Source organism: Gracilinanus agilis, chromosome 5, assembly GCF_016433145.1.
Source record: "Gracilinanus agilis isolate LMUSP501 chromosome 5, AgileGrace, whole genome shotgun sequence".
In the NCBI taxonomy this organism is placed as follows: Eukaryota; Metazoa; Chordata; class Mammalia; order Didelphimorphia; family Didelphidae; genus Gracilinanus; species Gracilinanus agilis.
This window is the reverse complement of record NC_058134.1, coordinates 221684799-221701648: the sequence shown is the minus strand read 5'-3', so window position 1 is coordinate 221701648 and position 16850 is coordinate 221684799. Positions and strand designations below refer to the sequence as shown.

The window sequence follows — 16850 nt, the reverse complement described above, 5'->3', positions numbered from 1 at the left end:
GTTTAGAGAATCAGTTTATATGTGTCTTATTTTTAAACTTCTAATTGAACCATGGACGCTGTTTTTGTCTTTTCCTTTCAATGGGTCTAATGTAGAGGGATATGAGGGGATGCGGGCACCCAGTTACCCTGGCAGACAAGAGGAATGCCAACACTTGGAATATTTTTTCACAACAGAATCAAGGCGAAGAGCTAAACGCTTGGGGTCTAAGGAAATAGCCGAGCCATATGCCAAAGGGTACATGCTACAAGAAAGACTAGAGGTGCTAAGTCACATGGAACTTAGAGGGATTCTATTCAGCCCTCTTATTTTACAAAGTAAGAAACTGAATAGAAAGACCTGCCTCGGGATAGTGGGTCACAGAGCCCAGAGTTAAACCAGCTAAGTTCCCTATACTGCAAAGGAGAGAGCTACCCACCATCTACTAGAGTCAATGGAACTGAATGGCATGGGTCTTGGAAGGAGAGCTCATACTTTAGATCCTAGAGTGAGGAATCAACAGACCTTGATAGGCTAGCACATCTAGCTGACTCTAACAAGATTCAGCTTAATAAAGATAAATGTGAAGACTTACACTTGGATTCAACAAATCAGCTTCACAGATCGAACATGGGGAAAGGCTGGCCAGTCAGGTCACTTGGAAAAGACCTAAGGTTTTATTGTTGTTATTCAGTTGTGTGACTCTTTGTGATCTCATTTGGGGTTTTCTTGGCAGGGATGCTGCAATAGTTTTCTCTGTCCTTCTCCAGATCATGTTGCAGATGAGGAAACAAAGGCAAACAGGTATGAGTGACTTGCTCAGGGTAAATAAATGTCTGAGGCCAAATGTGAACTTAGGAAGATGAATCTTCCTGACTTCATGGCCAGTGTTCTATCCATTGTGCCACATAACCACCCTATATGCTAACAATAACAAGCAATAATAGTACATAGCCTTTACATAGCATTTGAAGGTTTGTTTGCAAGGTGATTTACTCCTTTGAGCCTCAAAATAATCCTGTGAACTAGGTGCTATCATTAGCTCTGTTTGAGAGATGTGGAAACTGAGGCACAGAGCTTAAGTAGTTTGTCTACAGTCACATAGCTAATAAGCGTCAGAGACCATATTTAAACTCAGATCTTGTTGATTCAAAATTCTGGGCTCTAATCTAATCCCTGCATGACATAGGCTAATATGAAGACTACAGGGAAGCATGGGAAGACTTTTGTAAACTGATTCAAAATGAAGTAAGTAGTATCAGGAAAATAATACTCCCAATGACCACATCAATATAAATGTGGATCAAAAGCAAATTCTTTTTAAAAATTATAATGAGGGGGCAGCTGGGTAGCTCAGTGGATTGAGAGTCAGGCCTAGAGATGGGAGGTCCTAGGTTCAAATTCGGCCTCAGACACTTACCAGCTGTGTGACCCTGGGCAAGTCACTTGACCCCCATTGCCTACCCTTACCACTCTTCTACCTATGAGCCAATACACAGAAGTTAATGGTTTAAAAAAAAGAAAGAAAATTATAATGAGCAAGTTTGGGCCCAAGAGAAGAAAGAAGAATATAGGCTCTTTTCTTTGTAGAGGTGGAAGACTATAGATGCAGAACAGTGTGTATACCATGAGACTGAATTGATGTTAGTTGATTTTGTTGAACTAGGTTTTTCCTCTATAATTTTTTTGACTTCTAGGTGCAAGATTGGCTCCCTTGGTGGGGGAGGAGGGAGGAAAAGTAATGTGTTGGAAAGTGAAGGTGATATAAAACAAAAAAGAAACAAAAAGGAAAGAAAAAATACTAATCCAGATCCTGGGAGTGGGCTTAGGGACAGAGATTTCAGAGTGTCTTTCATAGAGCTAATTGCTGAAGTTGTGGGATAGATGAGGACACCAAGGAACAGAATGCAGAGAGAGAGAGAGAGATACGCAAACTCAGTCATCACAGTGTATCAGGGCTGGAAGGGTGCTCAGAGACCAACTAATCCAAAAGTGTTCTAGCTGGGTGAGCATCTATCATACCTAACCACTGGTTGTCTAGACTTTGATTGAAGACCACTAATGAGAGAGAGAGCCAACTACCTCCCCAGGTAGCCCTTTTGGTCAGTGCTCATTGTTAGGAAGTTTTTCTGGACATCGAACTAAAATCTGTCTCTTTGCAATACCCCATTGTTTATATTTTCTCTTCTGGCATTGAGGAAAATTCATTGAATTCTTCATCCATATGAGAAATCCTTCAAAATCTAGGAAGCAGCTGTCATGCCTTGCTTTGTCTTCTCATCTCCAGACTAACAATTCCCAGTTCTTTTTTCTGATCCCCTTCTGTCATGGACTCAATGTTATTGAAGTGAGACGACTGTGGTTAGAGTCTGACTTTGTTACTAGCTGGGCAACCTTGGGTAAGTTATTTGCCTTCTCTGGGCCTTAATTTTCTCCTCTATAAAATAAGGGATTTGGACTAGATCATCTCTAAATTCTTTTTCATCTTTGCCCTGTGATTGAATGAGTATAATTGTTATCCTCTTCTAGATAGTCCCAAACTTGTCCATAACCTTCTTCAAATGTGGGGACCAAAAGGCCATTTCGGGTTATTACTCCAATAAGCTATTTTCTTTTAATCCCAACTTTTCTTCCACCAGCTAATGCCCGGGTATGTCTTTGGAGCCCCAGAGGCTGATAATATGCTTTTAAATCTTTGCTCTTTGCCTAAAAGTTAAGCATGCTAGTTTTATAAGCTGAAAGTCCTGTTTCCCATGACCCAGTTTTTGGCAAAAGACCACTTTCTATCACATTGTGGGTCTCCTAATTGGCAGGAAATCTACCATGGGCAAGAAGAGCTGTAGCAAATAGGGCATCTTCTAAACACGCCATGATGAATCTTCAATTGCCTCTGCAGATAGCAGCTCTCTTTGCGTGAAAATTCTGGACAAGATCGTTAATGAAAACTGAACTACGAATCAGAAATAAGGGATTATTATTAGATCATTCACGCACTTTGGTTTTGATGAAAATTTGCTGTCTTAAAAAACAGCTACACACACAACTCAACCAAGATTGGCAGGGTGCTTGATGAAGGGAGAGCACAGAATGTCAGAGGCAGAAGGGAACATTAAAGGTTATCTGGTCCAGACTCCCTGTGCCCCCACCCCCTTCTAGCCCCTGTCTGCTCTGAAGAGTAAAGTAGAAGGAAAAGAAGCTCAAACTCCTCCATCCACAGTGCTTCAGCAGGTCACAAGAAAATGGAAAATCTAGCAGGGTCCCTTAATAAATAGCATGCACAAAAGCTCAGAATGATAGACTTAGGAGTATAGTTATTGTTGTTCAGTCATGTCCAACTCTTCATGACTCCCTTCCCCTTTGTAGTTTTCTTGGCAAAGATACTGGAGTGATTTGTGTAATGCATTACGTTTGCCATTTCCTTCTACAGCTCATTTTGCAGAAGTAAAAAAAAAAAGGAGAAACAGGGTCAAGTGACTTGCCCACGGTCACACAGCTACTAAGTATCTGAGGCCAGATTTGAACTCATCTCCTTGATACTACACACAGCACTCCATCCACTGTGCCACTTAGATGCCCTGGATTTGGGAGTGGTTCTGTGAATAAAAAAAGAGCTAGCCTTGGATTCAGGATGATCTGAGTTCAAATATATCCTCAGAAACTTACTAGCTCTGGAACCAGAGTTCATTAACCACTGTTTGCCTTAGTTTCCTCAGCTATAAATGGGCATAATAGCACATCCCTAAGAGATTGTTCTGTAGATCAAATGAGATAACATGTACATAGATGTATGTATATGTGTGTATATGCGTACACATACATGGTTAAATATATGTGTGTATGTACAAATATATCCATTTGTGTACATGTATGTACGTATACATAGTTATACACATAAACACATATATGCATATCTCATTTGACCCTCACAAATGGCAGAGTTGGACCTAAGTATTCTGATAACCAGGATTGGGCTCTTTCTCCCTACCATAGCCAGATTCTGATCTCCTCTCCCACGTAACACATCTTTTAAGTTTGTTTTCTTTCTTCCTATCTTTCTTTCTTTCTTTCTTTCTTTCTTTCTTTCTTTCTTTCTTTCTTTCTTTCTTTCTTTCTTTCTTTCTACCTGTCAATCTGTCAGTATCTATCTATCAATCTATCAATCTATCTATCTATCTATCTATCTATCTATCTATCTATCTGTCAGTCTATCTATCTATCTATCTATCTATCTATCTATCTATCTCTCTATCTGTCTGTGTATCTGTCCATATATCTGTCTATCTATCCTCTATCCATCTACTATCTATTTATCTATCTATCTATCTATCTTTATCTATCCATGCATCTATCTATACACAAACACAATTATGTATATGTACAGATGGATACATATATGTATATAAATACATATATGTATAAGTATTCACATATGCATAAACTGCACTAAGATCTGTAGGATTTTGTATACTTATGTAAAGTATTTTGCAAACCTTTAAATGTCATAAAATGTAGTTTTTGTTATTGTTATTCTTACTGCTCCAGCTCTAAATGTATGACTACAGGAGGCCCTCATTTTATATAAGGGGACATCAGGGTTCAGAGGGGTGCCACAATTCCCCCATGGCCACCAAAGGAGTTGGTGGTAAAACTATGACAAGAATCTAGACCTCCAGAGTCCCCCCAAGGACCTTTCCATTCGCTATTTAGGGAATACAAGGAGGAAGGCCTCCTTGTATGGGAATAATGAAGTCGCTCCATCCTCAGTACACATCTCTTCATTCATTAGCAAGTACATGAAAGATGGTGCTGGGAGAGCAGCTGCCCCTCCCCCCATGCCCATCTACCACTTTTCCTCCGAAACTAAAAAGCTGTGGCCCTAATTGTCTTTCCTTGAAAATCGCCACCATCTGTGCAGTTGTCACAGCTGTAATGACTTCTTCCCGCAAGCTGGGAGCATCCGGGGTTGGGTTGGTTCCAAGATGCTACCCTTTTCCCTCAGCTCGTGTATCCAGATGACACTTGACACCCTGCAAAGGACCAGGTGGCTCACTTCCCAAGGAGATGCCATCCCGCAAAGGCAATGTTTTACAAACACCATCTCTGGCCCCGCTACTAGGTGACATGTCTGAGCCCCGAGTGAGCAGGAGGAAAGGGAGGACGGATGACTCAATCGGCCCTGTAGCTCACTATATCATCGACTCCCAGGTTTTTAGGGCTGCAAAAAGCCAAAGACACAAGGATTGGGAGAGGAGAGAGGTGAGAGCCTAGGACTGATGGTCAGACCATTCAGGTCCAGCTCTCTGACTTGCACAATAGGAAGAGACCTTTTACGATCACTGATGCTACCCAGAGATGTGAAGTGAATTTTTTATAGATGAGGAAACGGAGACTAAGATTGGTGGAGTGACTTAAGCAAAGAAACACTGGGATGAAATCGCTGAGCTGAGATCCAACCCTAGATCCTCCAGTTCTAGATTGATTCCTTTTTCTACTGTGCTTTGGGTGACTTTGGGGAAGTCATTTAAATTCTAAGGGGCCCAGGTGGTTTTTCATTGTTTTGTTTGTTTCACTTGCAATATAATGGGGCTAGATTAATGAAGCTCTCAGGTCCCTTCCAGTTATATTCTTATGTTCTGATGATTCAATTAATGGAAATAATAGCACAATCCATATAAATGCAATACCATTGGTGCTTGTCTTTATGTACTCCTATAATGGTCCTTCACTTCAATAGTCCTCTGCTTCAATGTACATAGATTTAATTAGATCTAGCACCATTCCATTCCATTCACATATGATCATTTGTGTAGGGTGCACCTAGTGAGCAACAGAGAGATGCCTTGGAGCACCGACTGGACAGAGCTTTAGAAGTCACGGATTTCTCAACTCTACCTCTACATTTTAAAATTGCCGAAGAGGTTAAATGGCAGCTGGAGGATTCGGTGTATTCTGTGCTAGACCTGGAATCACTCAGATTCTTCTTCTTGAGTTCAAATCTGGCCTTAGATATTTCCTAGATGTGTGACCCTGGGCAAGTCACTTTATCTTCTTTGCCTCAGTTTCCTCATCTATAAAATGAGTTGGAGAAAGAAATGACAAAACATTCTGGTATCTTTGCCTAGAAAACCCCAATTGGGTCACAAGACTTGTAACAACTGAACACACACAGGAGATTGAATGACTTGTCCAGAGTCACTCATCCCCTATATGGCAGAGGTCTTTGTGACTTAGATTTTGGTTTTCTATTAGTTATGCAATATTCACTCTCATTCCCATTTTACAGATGAGGAACGTGAGGCTTTGAGAGTTAAGAGGCTTGTGCAGGGTTATAAAGTCAGCATAATAATATTTTATATAGCACTTTAAGATTTGCAAAGTGCTTTACGAATATCTCATTTTATTCTCACAACAACTCATGGAAATAGGTGCCGCTATTATTTTCATTTTACAGATGAGGAAACTGAAGCCGAGAGGTCACTAACTTTGTCAAGGTCACACAACTAAGTGCCTGATCAGGTTGCATTTGAACTCAGATCTTCTTGACTTCAGGTCTGGGGCTCTCTTCACTGGATCATCTAGCTCCCTCTCTCTGTGTTGGCGGCTGGACTTGAGCCCAGTCTTCCAGATCCTAAGGGCAGCTTTTTATCCATTACAGCATGCTTCCTTTCATATGGTATAGTGAATGCCCAGTGAGAAAATGCCCTTTGCCAATGCAAAGATGCAACTTAGAGCATTAAAGAATTATCTGGGGGCACCAAGACTTGTCTAATTTTGTCCAAGGTCACACCACCATTTTGTATCACAGATGGACTTTGAACTTAGGTCTTCATGACTCCAAACCCAGATCTCTATGCACTATGCCATGCCAAAAGAAGCTGAATAAAAGAAGAAAAAACAAGGACAGAAAAGATCCTTTCAAACCAGAGCCATGAGGGAAGACTTCTTGGAGAAGGTGGCATTTGAACTGAGTCTTAAAGAATTAGTAAGATTTCAACAACTTTCCCAATCCTATGATAAAGACAGGTCTAGCATTATAAGCTCTACTTTAGAAAAAAGGAATCTGAGGCCAATGATGGGGAAGTCATTCCCCCATTGTCACAAAGGCTTCATTTCTAGGTCTTTGGAATCCATGTTCAGGACAGTGCTGCTTCCGAAATGAGAACCATTCTTCTGTAGAACGCCAAACATGTTGCAGTCATTTGCTGATACAAATGAAAGGGGAACTAATGGCTTGAGATGGCTCGGCTTTTTATCTGAGGCTCTTCTGAAGAAAAAGTCACACCAAACAGTCTTCATTTAGCTTTTGAAATATAGTCCAACAGGCACTCAGAGCTGGTTGATGATGATAAACACTGATTAGGGAGAGGGAACTGAGCAAAATCCAAAGAAGGAAATGTTTTCACACAACCTGTAAGTGCTCTGCAGAATCTAAAAGGCTCTGGGGTTCAATGACACTTGGGTACTCCCCCTCTCTCTTATCCCCAAATTCTCCTGAAAGGCAGACACTAAGAAGGATCACTGAGTAATCCCTGCAATAAACAGGAGCTCCAGAAACCTTGATAATTACTACAGGAACAGGTGAGAGAGGCTCACTTGTCATACACTCAGTAGCAAGGACCAACCTAATCAAGTTAGAGGGTCTTGCTCCATCATTGGCTTCTTAGAGGAATTCCATAGCCAGCGACCCTCAGGTGCCAATGCTGACAGATGGGCAATGGAGGCACCTGGTTCCTGGATTCACAGTGGGACCTACAGGGCTGTGGGCAGGGCTAGCACACCCTCACCATAAAAGACATTTCCTTGGCTAGAGACACGGAATGAGGTAGAGTGTTAGTCGCTGATGCCTTGCCAAGCTGTTAACTGAATGGCTGTAGCCATGCAATGCCTCCGCTCAATCACAGCACTGACCTCTGTTTCCTCTCTCTCCCAAGGACACCCTGTGTGACACATTTATGAGCTGAGTGACCTTTTCTGTGGCTTGGTTGTTCCAGTCGTGCCCGACTCTTTGTGACCCCAGTAGGGTTTTCTTGGCAAAGATACTGGAGTGGTCTGCTACTTTCTTCTGCAGCTCATTTTATAGAGGAGGAAATTGTGGCCAAAAACAATGGTTGCATGACTTTCCTAGCTAGTAAGTGTCTGAGCCCAGATTTGAACTCAGAAGATGAGTCTGCCTGACTCCACGTGTGGTGCCACCTAGCCGCTCATCTCTCTAAATCTCCTTTGACCAATGGAGGGGCTGGTCTAGATCAGAGATGTTAAAAATATGGGTCACACGTGGACCACACATTCCTTCACAGGCTTCTCAGTTTATCCAAACTGGTCTCACTGCTGCTCCTCAGTCACAATATTATATCTGCCTCCCTGCCTTTGCCTGGAATTCTGTGCCTGGAATTCACTCATTATCTCTAACTCTTTGAATTCCTACTTTCTTTTAATGCTAAATCAAAACAAAAACAAAAACAGCTCCCCTTCTACACGAGTGCTTTCCAGATTCTTCTGCTCCACTTTCTAGTGTTCCCTAGATTACTTTGTTCACACTTGATATGTAATATATATGTGCCCATATTGTTTGTCTAGTTGAACATAAGCTCTACGAGGGCAGAAATTTTGATTTTTGTCTGTCTAGCCACAGGGCAGTGTCTGGTACACAGTAAGCACATAATAAATGCTTGCTAAATGAATGCTTACTTCATACTACACTCCCCAAAACACAACATTATTATTCAGTTATATTAATGTAAAGCATATGTATTAATAGCATCAAGGACAGAGGGGAAAGTCCTATCTATATATTAATATGTATAGAAATCCTTTTTGTTGTTGCAAAGAAATTAAAAGAAAAGAGGTATCCATTAGTTGGGGAACGGTTGAACAAATTATGATATGTGAATGGAATGGAATATCATTGTGTCACAAGAAATCACAAATATGGGACAGTTAGGTGGCTCAGTGGATTGAGAAACAGGCCTAGAGATGAAAGGTCCTGGGTTCAAATCTGACACTTCTTAGACACTTCTTAGCTGTGCAATCCTGGACAAGTCACTTAACTTGCCTAGTTCTTACCATTCTTCTGCCTCCGGATCAATACATAGTATTTACTCTTAAGATAGAAGGCAACTATTAAAAAAAGGAAATTACACATGACAAAACCAGTGGAAATGTGCATCAGCCATGGGTGGGGGGAGTGAGGGGGGTGAAGGGGAAAGTAGGAGCATGAATCATGTAACCATGTTAAAAATGAATATTAATAAATGTTTAAAAAATAAAATAAATAAAATAAAAAAATGAATAATGAAAAAAAGGAAATTACAAATATATCAGATTTAGAGAGGAAGGAAGATTTATATTAATTGATGAAATGGAAATGAACAGGGCCAGGAGAACAATTATGTGATGATGACAATAGCAGTGTGAAGAAAAGCAATTTTGAAAGACCTCAGAAGCAGTAAACAATAGGTACTTCAAAAGATCATGGCTAAAATATATCTCCCACCTTTTGGATAGAGGTAATGGAGTCTCATACAGAATGAGGTAGGTTCTGTTAGACACAGTTAATATTTTTATTTGTTTTGCTAGATTAGCGATATCTGTTAAAAAGAAAGTCTGTAGGGTCAAGATGGAATACTAGATTGGAGAGTAGTGTTAGGCATGCAAAAAAGAATCAATGAAATAGTTAAAAATTCAGAGAAGAGAAAAAAACAGAAAAGGATACAAATTGAGTAGTTTTGTTATTACTCTTTTAAATTTAAATACCTAATCTCTTTGCTACTTCTTTTTTTAGTTGCCATTCATTATATATGTAACATCATATTACATATGTAACATATGTAACCTATGATTATATAAGTATATAATAAATTATAATAAATATGCTTATCTAAGATAAACAAACTCTCTCATTAGCAATGTCCAAAAATCTAAGTCTCATTTCTCTTTTCCCCTCTCCCTCCCACTCTTCTCTTCTTAAGAATTATTGAATGTCAAGAGCTGGAAGGGACCTTTGAAATCATCCATTCCAATTCATATCTGACCCTCTTCTATATCTCTGACAAGGAGTCATTCTATATTTTCTTGAAGACTTCTGATAAGAGAGGAACCTTCTTTCTCCCAAGGGAGCTCATTTCATTTTGGGACACATAGTAATTAAGAATTCTTTTTCTTTTCTTTTTCTTTCTTTGTGTTTTTTTAAAATACTGAGCTGAATTCACTATTTTTGCAACTTGGTTTCTACAGTGCTCGGAAAGGAAAATGACCTTTGCCAGCCCCACTTACATTTTCGCTGTTGACGTCAGCCTCACTGGGACATCCAAATAGCTCACGCCTCAGCAGATTCCCATCATACTCCAGAAATGTCAGGTATAGGTTTCGGAAGAACTCAACATGTTTGTTCTTTACCCGGAGCTTCTTTGGGGAGTTCCAATGGATCACCTGGGAGGTAGGGAGACAAAAAGTTGTCACGTGAGCAGGACCCTCCCACATCCCAGCCCTTGATTTTGTACTATTCCATTGACCAAGGATTTTTCAAATTAGATTTCATATTAGGTATTTGACCCTTTAAAGTGTGGATACTATGAGGGGCCATGAAGTAGGAGACATGATTTCAGCACTCAAAGAAGCATGCATTCTAGTTAGGGAGACAAGATATGAACTCGATATGAGCCATAATAGTGAGGCACAAGATGGCAGAGCAGAGAAAGAGCTGGGCTCAGGGTCAGGAAGCCTCTGACTTGAATCCCACTTCTCACACACACACACACACACACACACACACACACACACACACACAGAGCTTGTATAACCTTGGACAAGTTACTTAACCTCTCAATGACCCAGTGATAAATCACAGAAAAGGGGGCCATCTGCAGTGGCAGAGGGGACTCCTTGTTTGGATCTATCCACATCAGTGAAATCAGATTCACCAGAAGTGATGAATTCAATTTATATGGCATAAAAATAGGTGGAGAAAAGCTGGATCCAAAAGGAGCTGGAGTAATTTCAAAGAGCTTCATCAAGGAGAAACTGGGATATGGTTTGGACTTTAAAAGACAGATGTATGTGGGGGATACAGTTAGGTGGATCAGTAGATAGAAAGCCAGGTCTAGAGATGGGAGGTCCTTGGTTCAAATCTGACCTCAGACAAATGGAGATGAGACAAAAGTAAAAAATCAATGCTTTTTTAAAAGATAGAATAGGCAGGCCTAGAGACAGGAGGTCCTAGGTTCAAACCCGGCCTCAGCCACTTCCCAGCTGTGTGACCCTGGGCAAGTCACTTGACCCCCATTGCTCACCCTTACCACTCTTCCACCTATGAGACAATACACCGAAGTACAAGGGTTTAAAAAAAAAAAGAATAGGTAGGGGGCAGCTAGGTGGACTGAGAACCAGGCCCAGATACAGGAGGTCCTGGCTTCAAATTTGACCTCAGATACTTCCTAGCTGTGTGACCCTGGAGAAGTCATTTGGTACCAATTTCCTTGCCCTTACCGCTTTTATCCTTTGGAACCCCACTGATTGTAAGACAGAAGATAAGGGTTTTGAAAAAAATCAATAGAGGCAAAAAAAAAAAGTAAAAGAAAAAAACACATGTCTGGAAGAAAGAAATACATATGAACTATGACCAGGAAAAGTGAATAAGAATGAACAGACAAACAAAGAATCTTGTCAAAGACTTAGAGGGAATGACTGATGAAGTTTTATGATACATTATGCATTGAAATTAATAATTTAAATGTAAATAGTTGGTGGCAGTTATGAGGTAACAGATAGAGAGGCTGCCTTGGAATCAGGAAAATCTTAGTTTAAGTCCTGCTTTTGATAAATGAAAGAAAGAATGAAATATACAAAGAAATACTGATTAAGCACTTATTATGTATAAAGCCCTGTGCTAAGTGATGAGGCTATAAATAACAAAATGGGCCCTGTCCCCGTTCTTAAGAAACACATTCTAGGGGCAGCTAGGTGCCTTGGTGGAGAGAGAGTCAGGCCCAGAGAAGGGAGGACATGGGTTCAAATCTGGCTTTAGATACTTACTGGACAAGTCACTTAACCCCCACTACCTTGCCCTTTCCTCTCTTCTGCCTTGGAACCAGCATGTAGTAACAATTCTCAAATGGAAGGTAAGGTTTTTTAAAAAAGAAAAAGCTCATATTCTAATGAGGGAGATAAAATGCAAACAGCTATGTATGATCTGATTCCTTGGGTTTTCTTTTCTTTTTTTTATGTGTGAGATGAAAGTGGTGAAGCAGGTTGTCCCAGGTATATAGGTTATATACACCCAAGGAGATAAAATAGACAATGCAGAACGATGCTTTCTCATCAAGGTGACTCTTCAATAAAGGTGTGAGCTTGCATCACAATTACTAATCATGAAAAATAAGTCCTTTGTTTTCTGGGAAATTAAAAGCCACCAATTTGCATGGAGGACCCCCCACACCCTCTATGTTTCTGGGCACCTCTACAGAGGGTATGTTGAGTTCTTGAGAGGAGGATTTGGGAGAAATGGGGAAGAGAAAGTGTGAGAGCAAGGGGAAACTAAAAGGAAGAAGTTTGAATAAATAAATTCTTAATCCCATAAGACACCCAGAAACTCAGAATATTAGAAGCAAAAGGAGAACTCATGGGCCTCCCAGTCAACTCTTCTGTTTTATAAATGGGCAAATTTTGTCACAGAAAAGAACAATTATTTTCAGAAAGTCTCTTAATTAAGCAATTGGCAGAAACCAATCTCTTTGACACCACACTCAGCAGTTCCTCCACTGTATCATGTTTCCTTCCACTTCATAAGAATCACTTTGCTGTACTGATGCCTAGACTCATAGATTTCTAATTGGAATAGTTAGTTATAAGACCATAGAAGATCTAGAGGAGACCTCAGACGCCGGCTAGGCCAATTCCCCTGATGTTGTTGTTGTTGTTGTTGTTGTTCAATCATTTTTAGTTGTGTTCGGTTTCTATGATCCCATTTGGTGTTTTCTTGGCAAAGATCCTGGAGTGGTTTGACATTTCCTTCAAGCTCATTTTACAGATGGAGAAACTGAGGCCAGCAGGATTAAGTGACTGACCCAGGGTCACACAACTAGTAAGCATCTGAGGCCAGATTTGAACTCAGGAAGATTCATCTTTCTGACTCCAAGCCCAGCATTCTATCCACAATCATGAAAAATCTGATACAACTGAAATGACTAAATAATAATCCATCATTTTACAGTTTAGAAAACTGAGGAAACCTGCCCAATATCATGTAGAGGTGGGGTCTGAATTCTGATCTCCTGCCTCCAGATCTAGGTTTATCACCATTTAAGCTTTTCTTTGAATCCTCCGCACAGAGCACCATGCCCAGCACAAGGTGGCCTGTGAATATGCCCTTTACTAAATGAGAGTTGTCTGCCTGACTGATCACAATAATTACAAATACAGTTAGAATTCCTAAAGATCCTTTGCAATCGACAAAGAATTTTCCCCAAAACAACCACGAGAGAGAGAGAGTTATTGCAAGTATTATTGTCCTTGTTTTGCTGATTGGGATACCGAGGTTCTAAAAGAGTCTAGTGAGTTGTCTGTAGTCACCTAGGATTGTCTTAATAGTCAAAGCTCGAACTCAGGATCTCTTGTCTGAAAGTCTAATGCTCGTTCTGCTCCACAAATACTGATTTAGGTGGCTACTGTCCATTATATTATCTAATAGCCCTGGCAGCAAGGACTCTAGAATAAGTTCCCCCAGAATTCAGTCCTAGGAAACAATTTATATCTTCAGGGAAATTTTCATGCTTCTTATGTTCAGAGGATGAGAACCCTAGAGGCTTATGCATCTTCTCTTTTGCCTTTGCTGTTAGGAATCGGAGAATCAATTTGCAAGGCTCAGAGGCAGCAGTTCCCTCATCCAGAGTACCTGGTGACAACTATTGTCCTATTTCTGTTCATTGGACTTTGTCCCTATTTTGGTAGGTAAGTGCTCTGTTTTGCTCATATTTTCAATCTGTAAGTCACCACAAGTTCTCTCTGGGGGAAAAGGGACAGTAATAGTTGTGATTTCTCAGGAATAGGGAATTCCCTGGAGAGAAAATTCTCTCTACCAATGCAGTTTGGCATCTTCTCTGCAATTTATAGTCTTGGAGAGTCGGGGGGGGGGAGTGCGAGGGTTAAAGTGACTTACCCAGGGTTATGGGTTAGTAACAAGACTTGAACCCAGATCTTCTTGGCTTTAAGACTGGGTCTCTAGATACTACACCCTCCTGCATCGATGCAGGAAGGACACAAATAATAGTAAGTCTTTAGTGCCTATTATAGAAATCAAAGTCCCTGCTGCAGAGAAATCCGCCAGGGACTCCTATGCCCAAAACATGCTTCTTATACTGACCAGGTGTGGAATTACAGCTGAGTTGATTGCTGAGGTCCTGGAGGCCACCAACTCACAATTCACTGGATGATTATTAAGTGCTGATTATGTGTAAATCATCATGTGAGATGCTGACACAATGGCTGTTTAATTTTTCTGTTTGTCTCTAAAGTATGGTATATAATAAATACTTAAATAATTTTAGAGATGAATGAATGAACGAATTCTACTGATGGAGGAATGACTAGAGGTAAGATATAGAATGCTGAATATGAGGAAGTGACTGGTCTGGTATGGATGGAATAGAGTCTATAAAGAGCTAATAATTTGGGGGGAAAAGCTGTAAACAGAGGTTAGAAATATATTAGACAAGGGGGCAGCTGGGTGACTCAGTGGATTGAAAGCCAGGCCCAGAGACAGGAGGTCCTGGGTTCAAATCTGGCCTCAGGCACTTCCTAGCTTTGTGACCCTGGGCAAGTCACCTGACCCCCATTGCTTACCCTTACCACTCTTCTGCCTTGGAGCCAATACACAGTATTGATTCTAAGATGGAAGTAAAGGTTAAAAAAATATATGGGACAAAGGCAATCTAATATCTTGTACAGATAACTTTCTCCCTCCCTCCTTCCCCCTTTCCCTTCCTTCCTTCCTTCGTTCCTTCGTTCCTTCGTTCCTTCCTTCCCTCCCTCTTTCCTCTCTTCCTGTTGGGAAGAGTACCACAAAGGAAACATTCAATTAGTACTCAGGAAAAAGCAGACAATGTAATCATCTCTCATATCTTTGAGGCACGGAATGCATGGTAGAATGGATAGAGCTAGTTATAGTCTAGAATGGTGATGGCAAACCTATGACACATGTATCAGCACTGACACATGTGACACATGTAGCCATTTTCAATGACACGTGGCCACGTGAGAGAAGTATGGGGCTGCATGCCGAGGATGAAACATTTGCTGGGTTGTAGTGTAGACACTCTGTGCACTATAGATGACAATTAATTTACCTATTTTAGTTTATTAAATACAGTTATATATTATAATTATATATTTTTGTTATTTAAACTATAAATATTGTGAAATTATGTTTTTTTTTCTCGAAGTGACACACCACCCGAGTTATGCTTTTTTTTTTTTTTTTTTTTTTGACAAATTTTGACACACCAAGCTTAAAAGGTTGCCCATCACTGGTCTGGAAGGCTTGGGTTCAAATCCTGTGTCAGATACAGGATTTGTGGCAATGTGACCTCGTGTATATCTTAAAGTTTTTGGGCCTTGGTTTCCTCATTTATAAATTGTGTGTGTGTGTGTGTGTGTGTGTGTGTGTGTGTGTGTGTGTGTGAATTGGATGGCTTGTAAGGCCCTTTCCAACTCTAAATCTATGATCCTATGATCTTCGGGATGAGGGAATGTCATTGTGCTTATATTTTGCAAAAGAAATGGGCACCTTACATATAAAGTTTATTGGAGAGTTTTCTCTTGTGCCTCCTAAATAGAAGAAGGAACAAAAAATCTCCTGGGAGCACTTCTCAGTCAGGGCTCATGGAGGTTGGGCAGTATCCATTAAAATAATTGCATATGGGCAGAATGTCACTCCCAGACAGCCGGGATCACATCTCTACTCAAGTGGTGGGTGCCTGCCAAGTGCTGAGGCAGCAGGGGAATGGGGGCCACTGCAGCCACTTTCCACAACCTTGGTCTCCCCTAACAAGAGCTACATACACAACCCAAGAACCCATGGTTCTCTAGGCTGAGGTGGTGGCAGGGAGGTAGGCAATTGATGGATCAGGAATTTGTTACTGCTTAGGATGTCTCTTTATGTTGTCTTGTATTTGGGACCCTTGTTTGTGGTGGGAAACCAAGGGGATAGATTATAGACTGAAACTTTTATGTCATAAAAAGGGATAGGAGCTGGGAAAGTGGGTGAGAGGTTGGTCGAAGAGAAAGCCACAATGGAACTCTTGACAAATTCAGGGAAGTCTCAAGTGAATTTGCCTGAATACTTAGTGGTATAGTGGGGATTTCAACTCTAGGGCATAGCTTAAATCCGATGACCTCAATGGTCCCTCCTGGCTTTCAGATTTGATGATTTTGTTTCTTTTGAGGCTCATCATGCATACTTCTTTCTACAGGAAGCCACCACTAAGGCCCACAATCATTTGTGCTCTCTTCCCTTCTCCCCAAGATACCACAAATATATCTGTTGATATGTAGTTTAAACATCTTGCAGAAAGGGATATTTGTTTTGTTTCTCTTTCTGTATGTACAGTAGTTGCCTATAAATTTTGCTGAATTGAATTTACTCTGAAACCCTGATCCTTCATCCTAGGGATTTTCTTTTCATGAAAAATAGTTCCCCATGCAATCCATGTGAAGAACCCTGCGGTAGGTACTAGGGAGTGGGGAGATGCCAGAGAGAACTTCTGCATTCTTCACTCAGGCTCCATTTTTAATCTGATCATCCCGGTTCTCAAAGCAGCCTGGTCCACATCACAGGACTGTCTAAATTGAAGTTGTTCTGATCAAACAAAACTGAGCAC

General features: G+C 40.7%; 1 protein-coding gene across 1 annotated transcript in view; it reads right to left on the bottom strand.

Annotated features, from left to right (window-relative positions):
- The window catches only part of LARGE1 (LARGE xylosyl- and glucuronyltransferase 1), a 401339-nt gene that overhangs the window by 43470 nt on the left and 341019 nt on the right, over positions 1–16850 (bottom strand). Inside the window, exons 9-10 of the mRNA XM_044679131.1 lie at positions 10252–10407; positions 8033–8047 (exon numbers count right to left, since the gene is read on the bottom strand). Of these exons, the coding sequence (XP_044535066.1) occupies positions 8033–8047; positions 10252–10407 (171 nt within the window). The remainder of the gene's footprint in view (positions 1–8032; positions 8048–10251; positions 10408–16850) is intronic.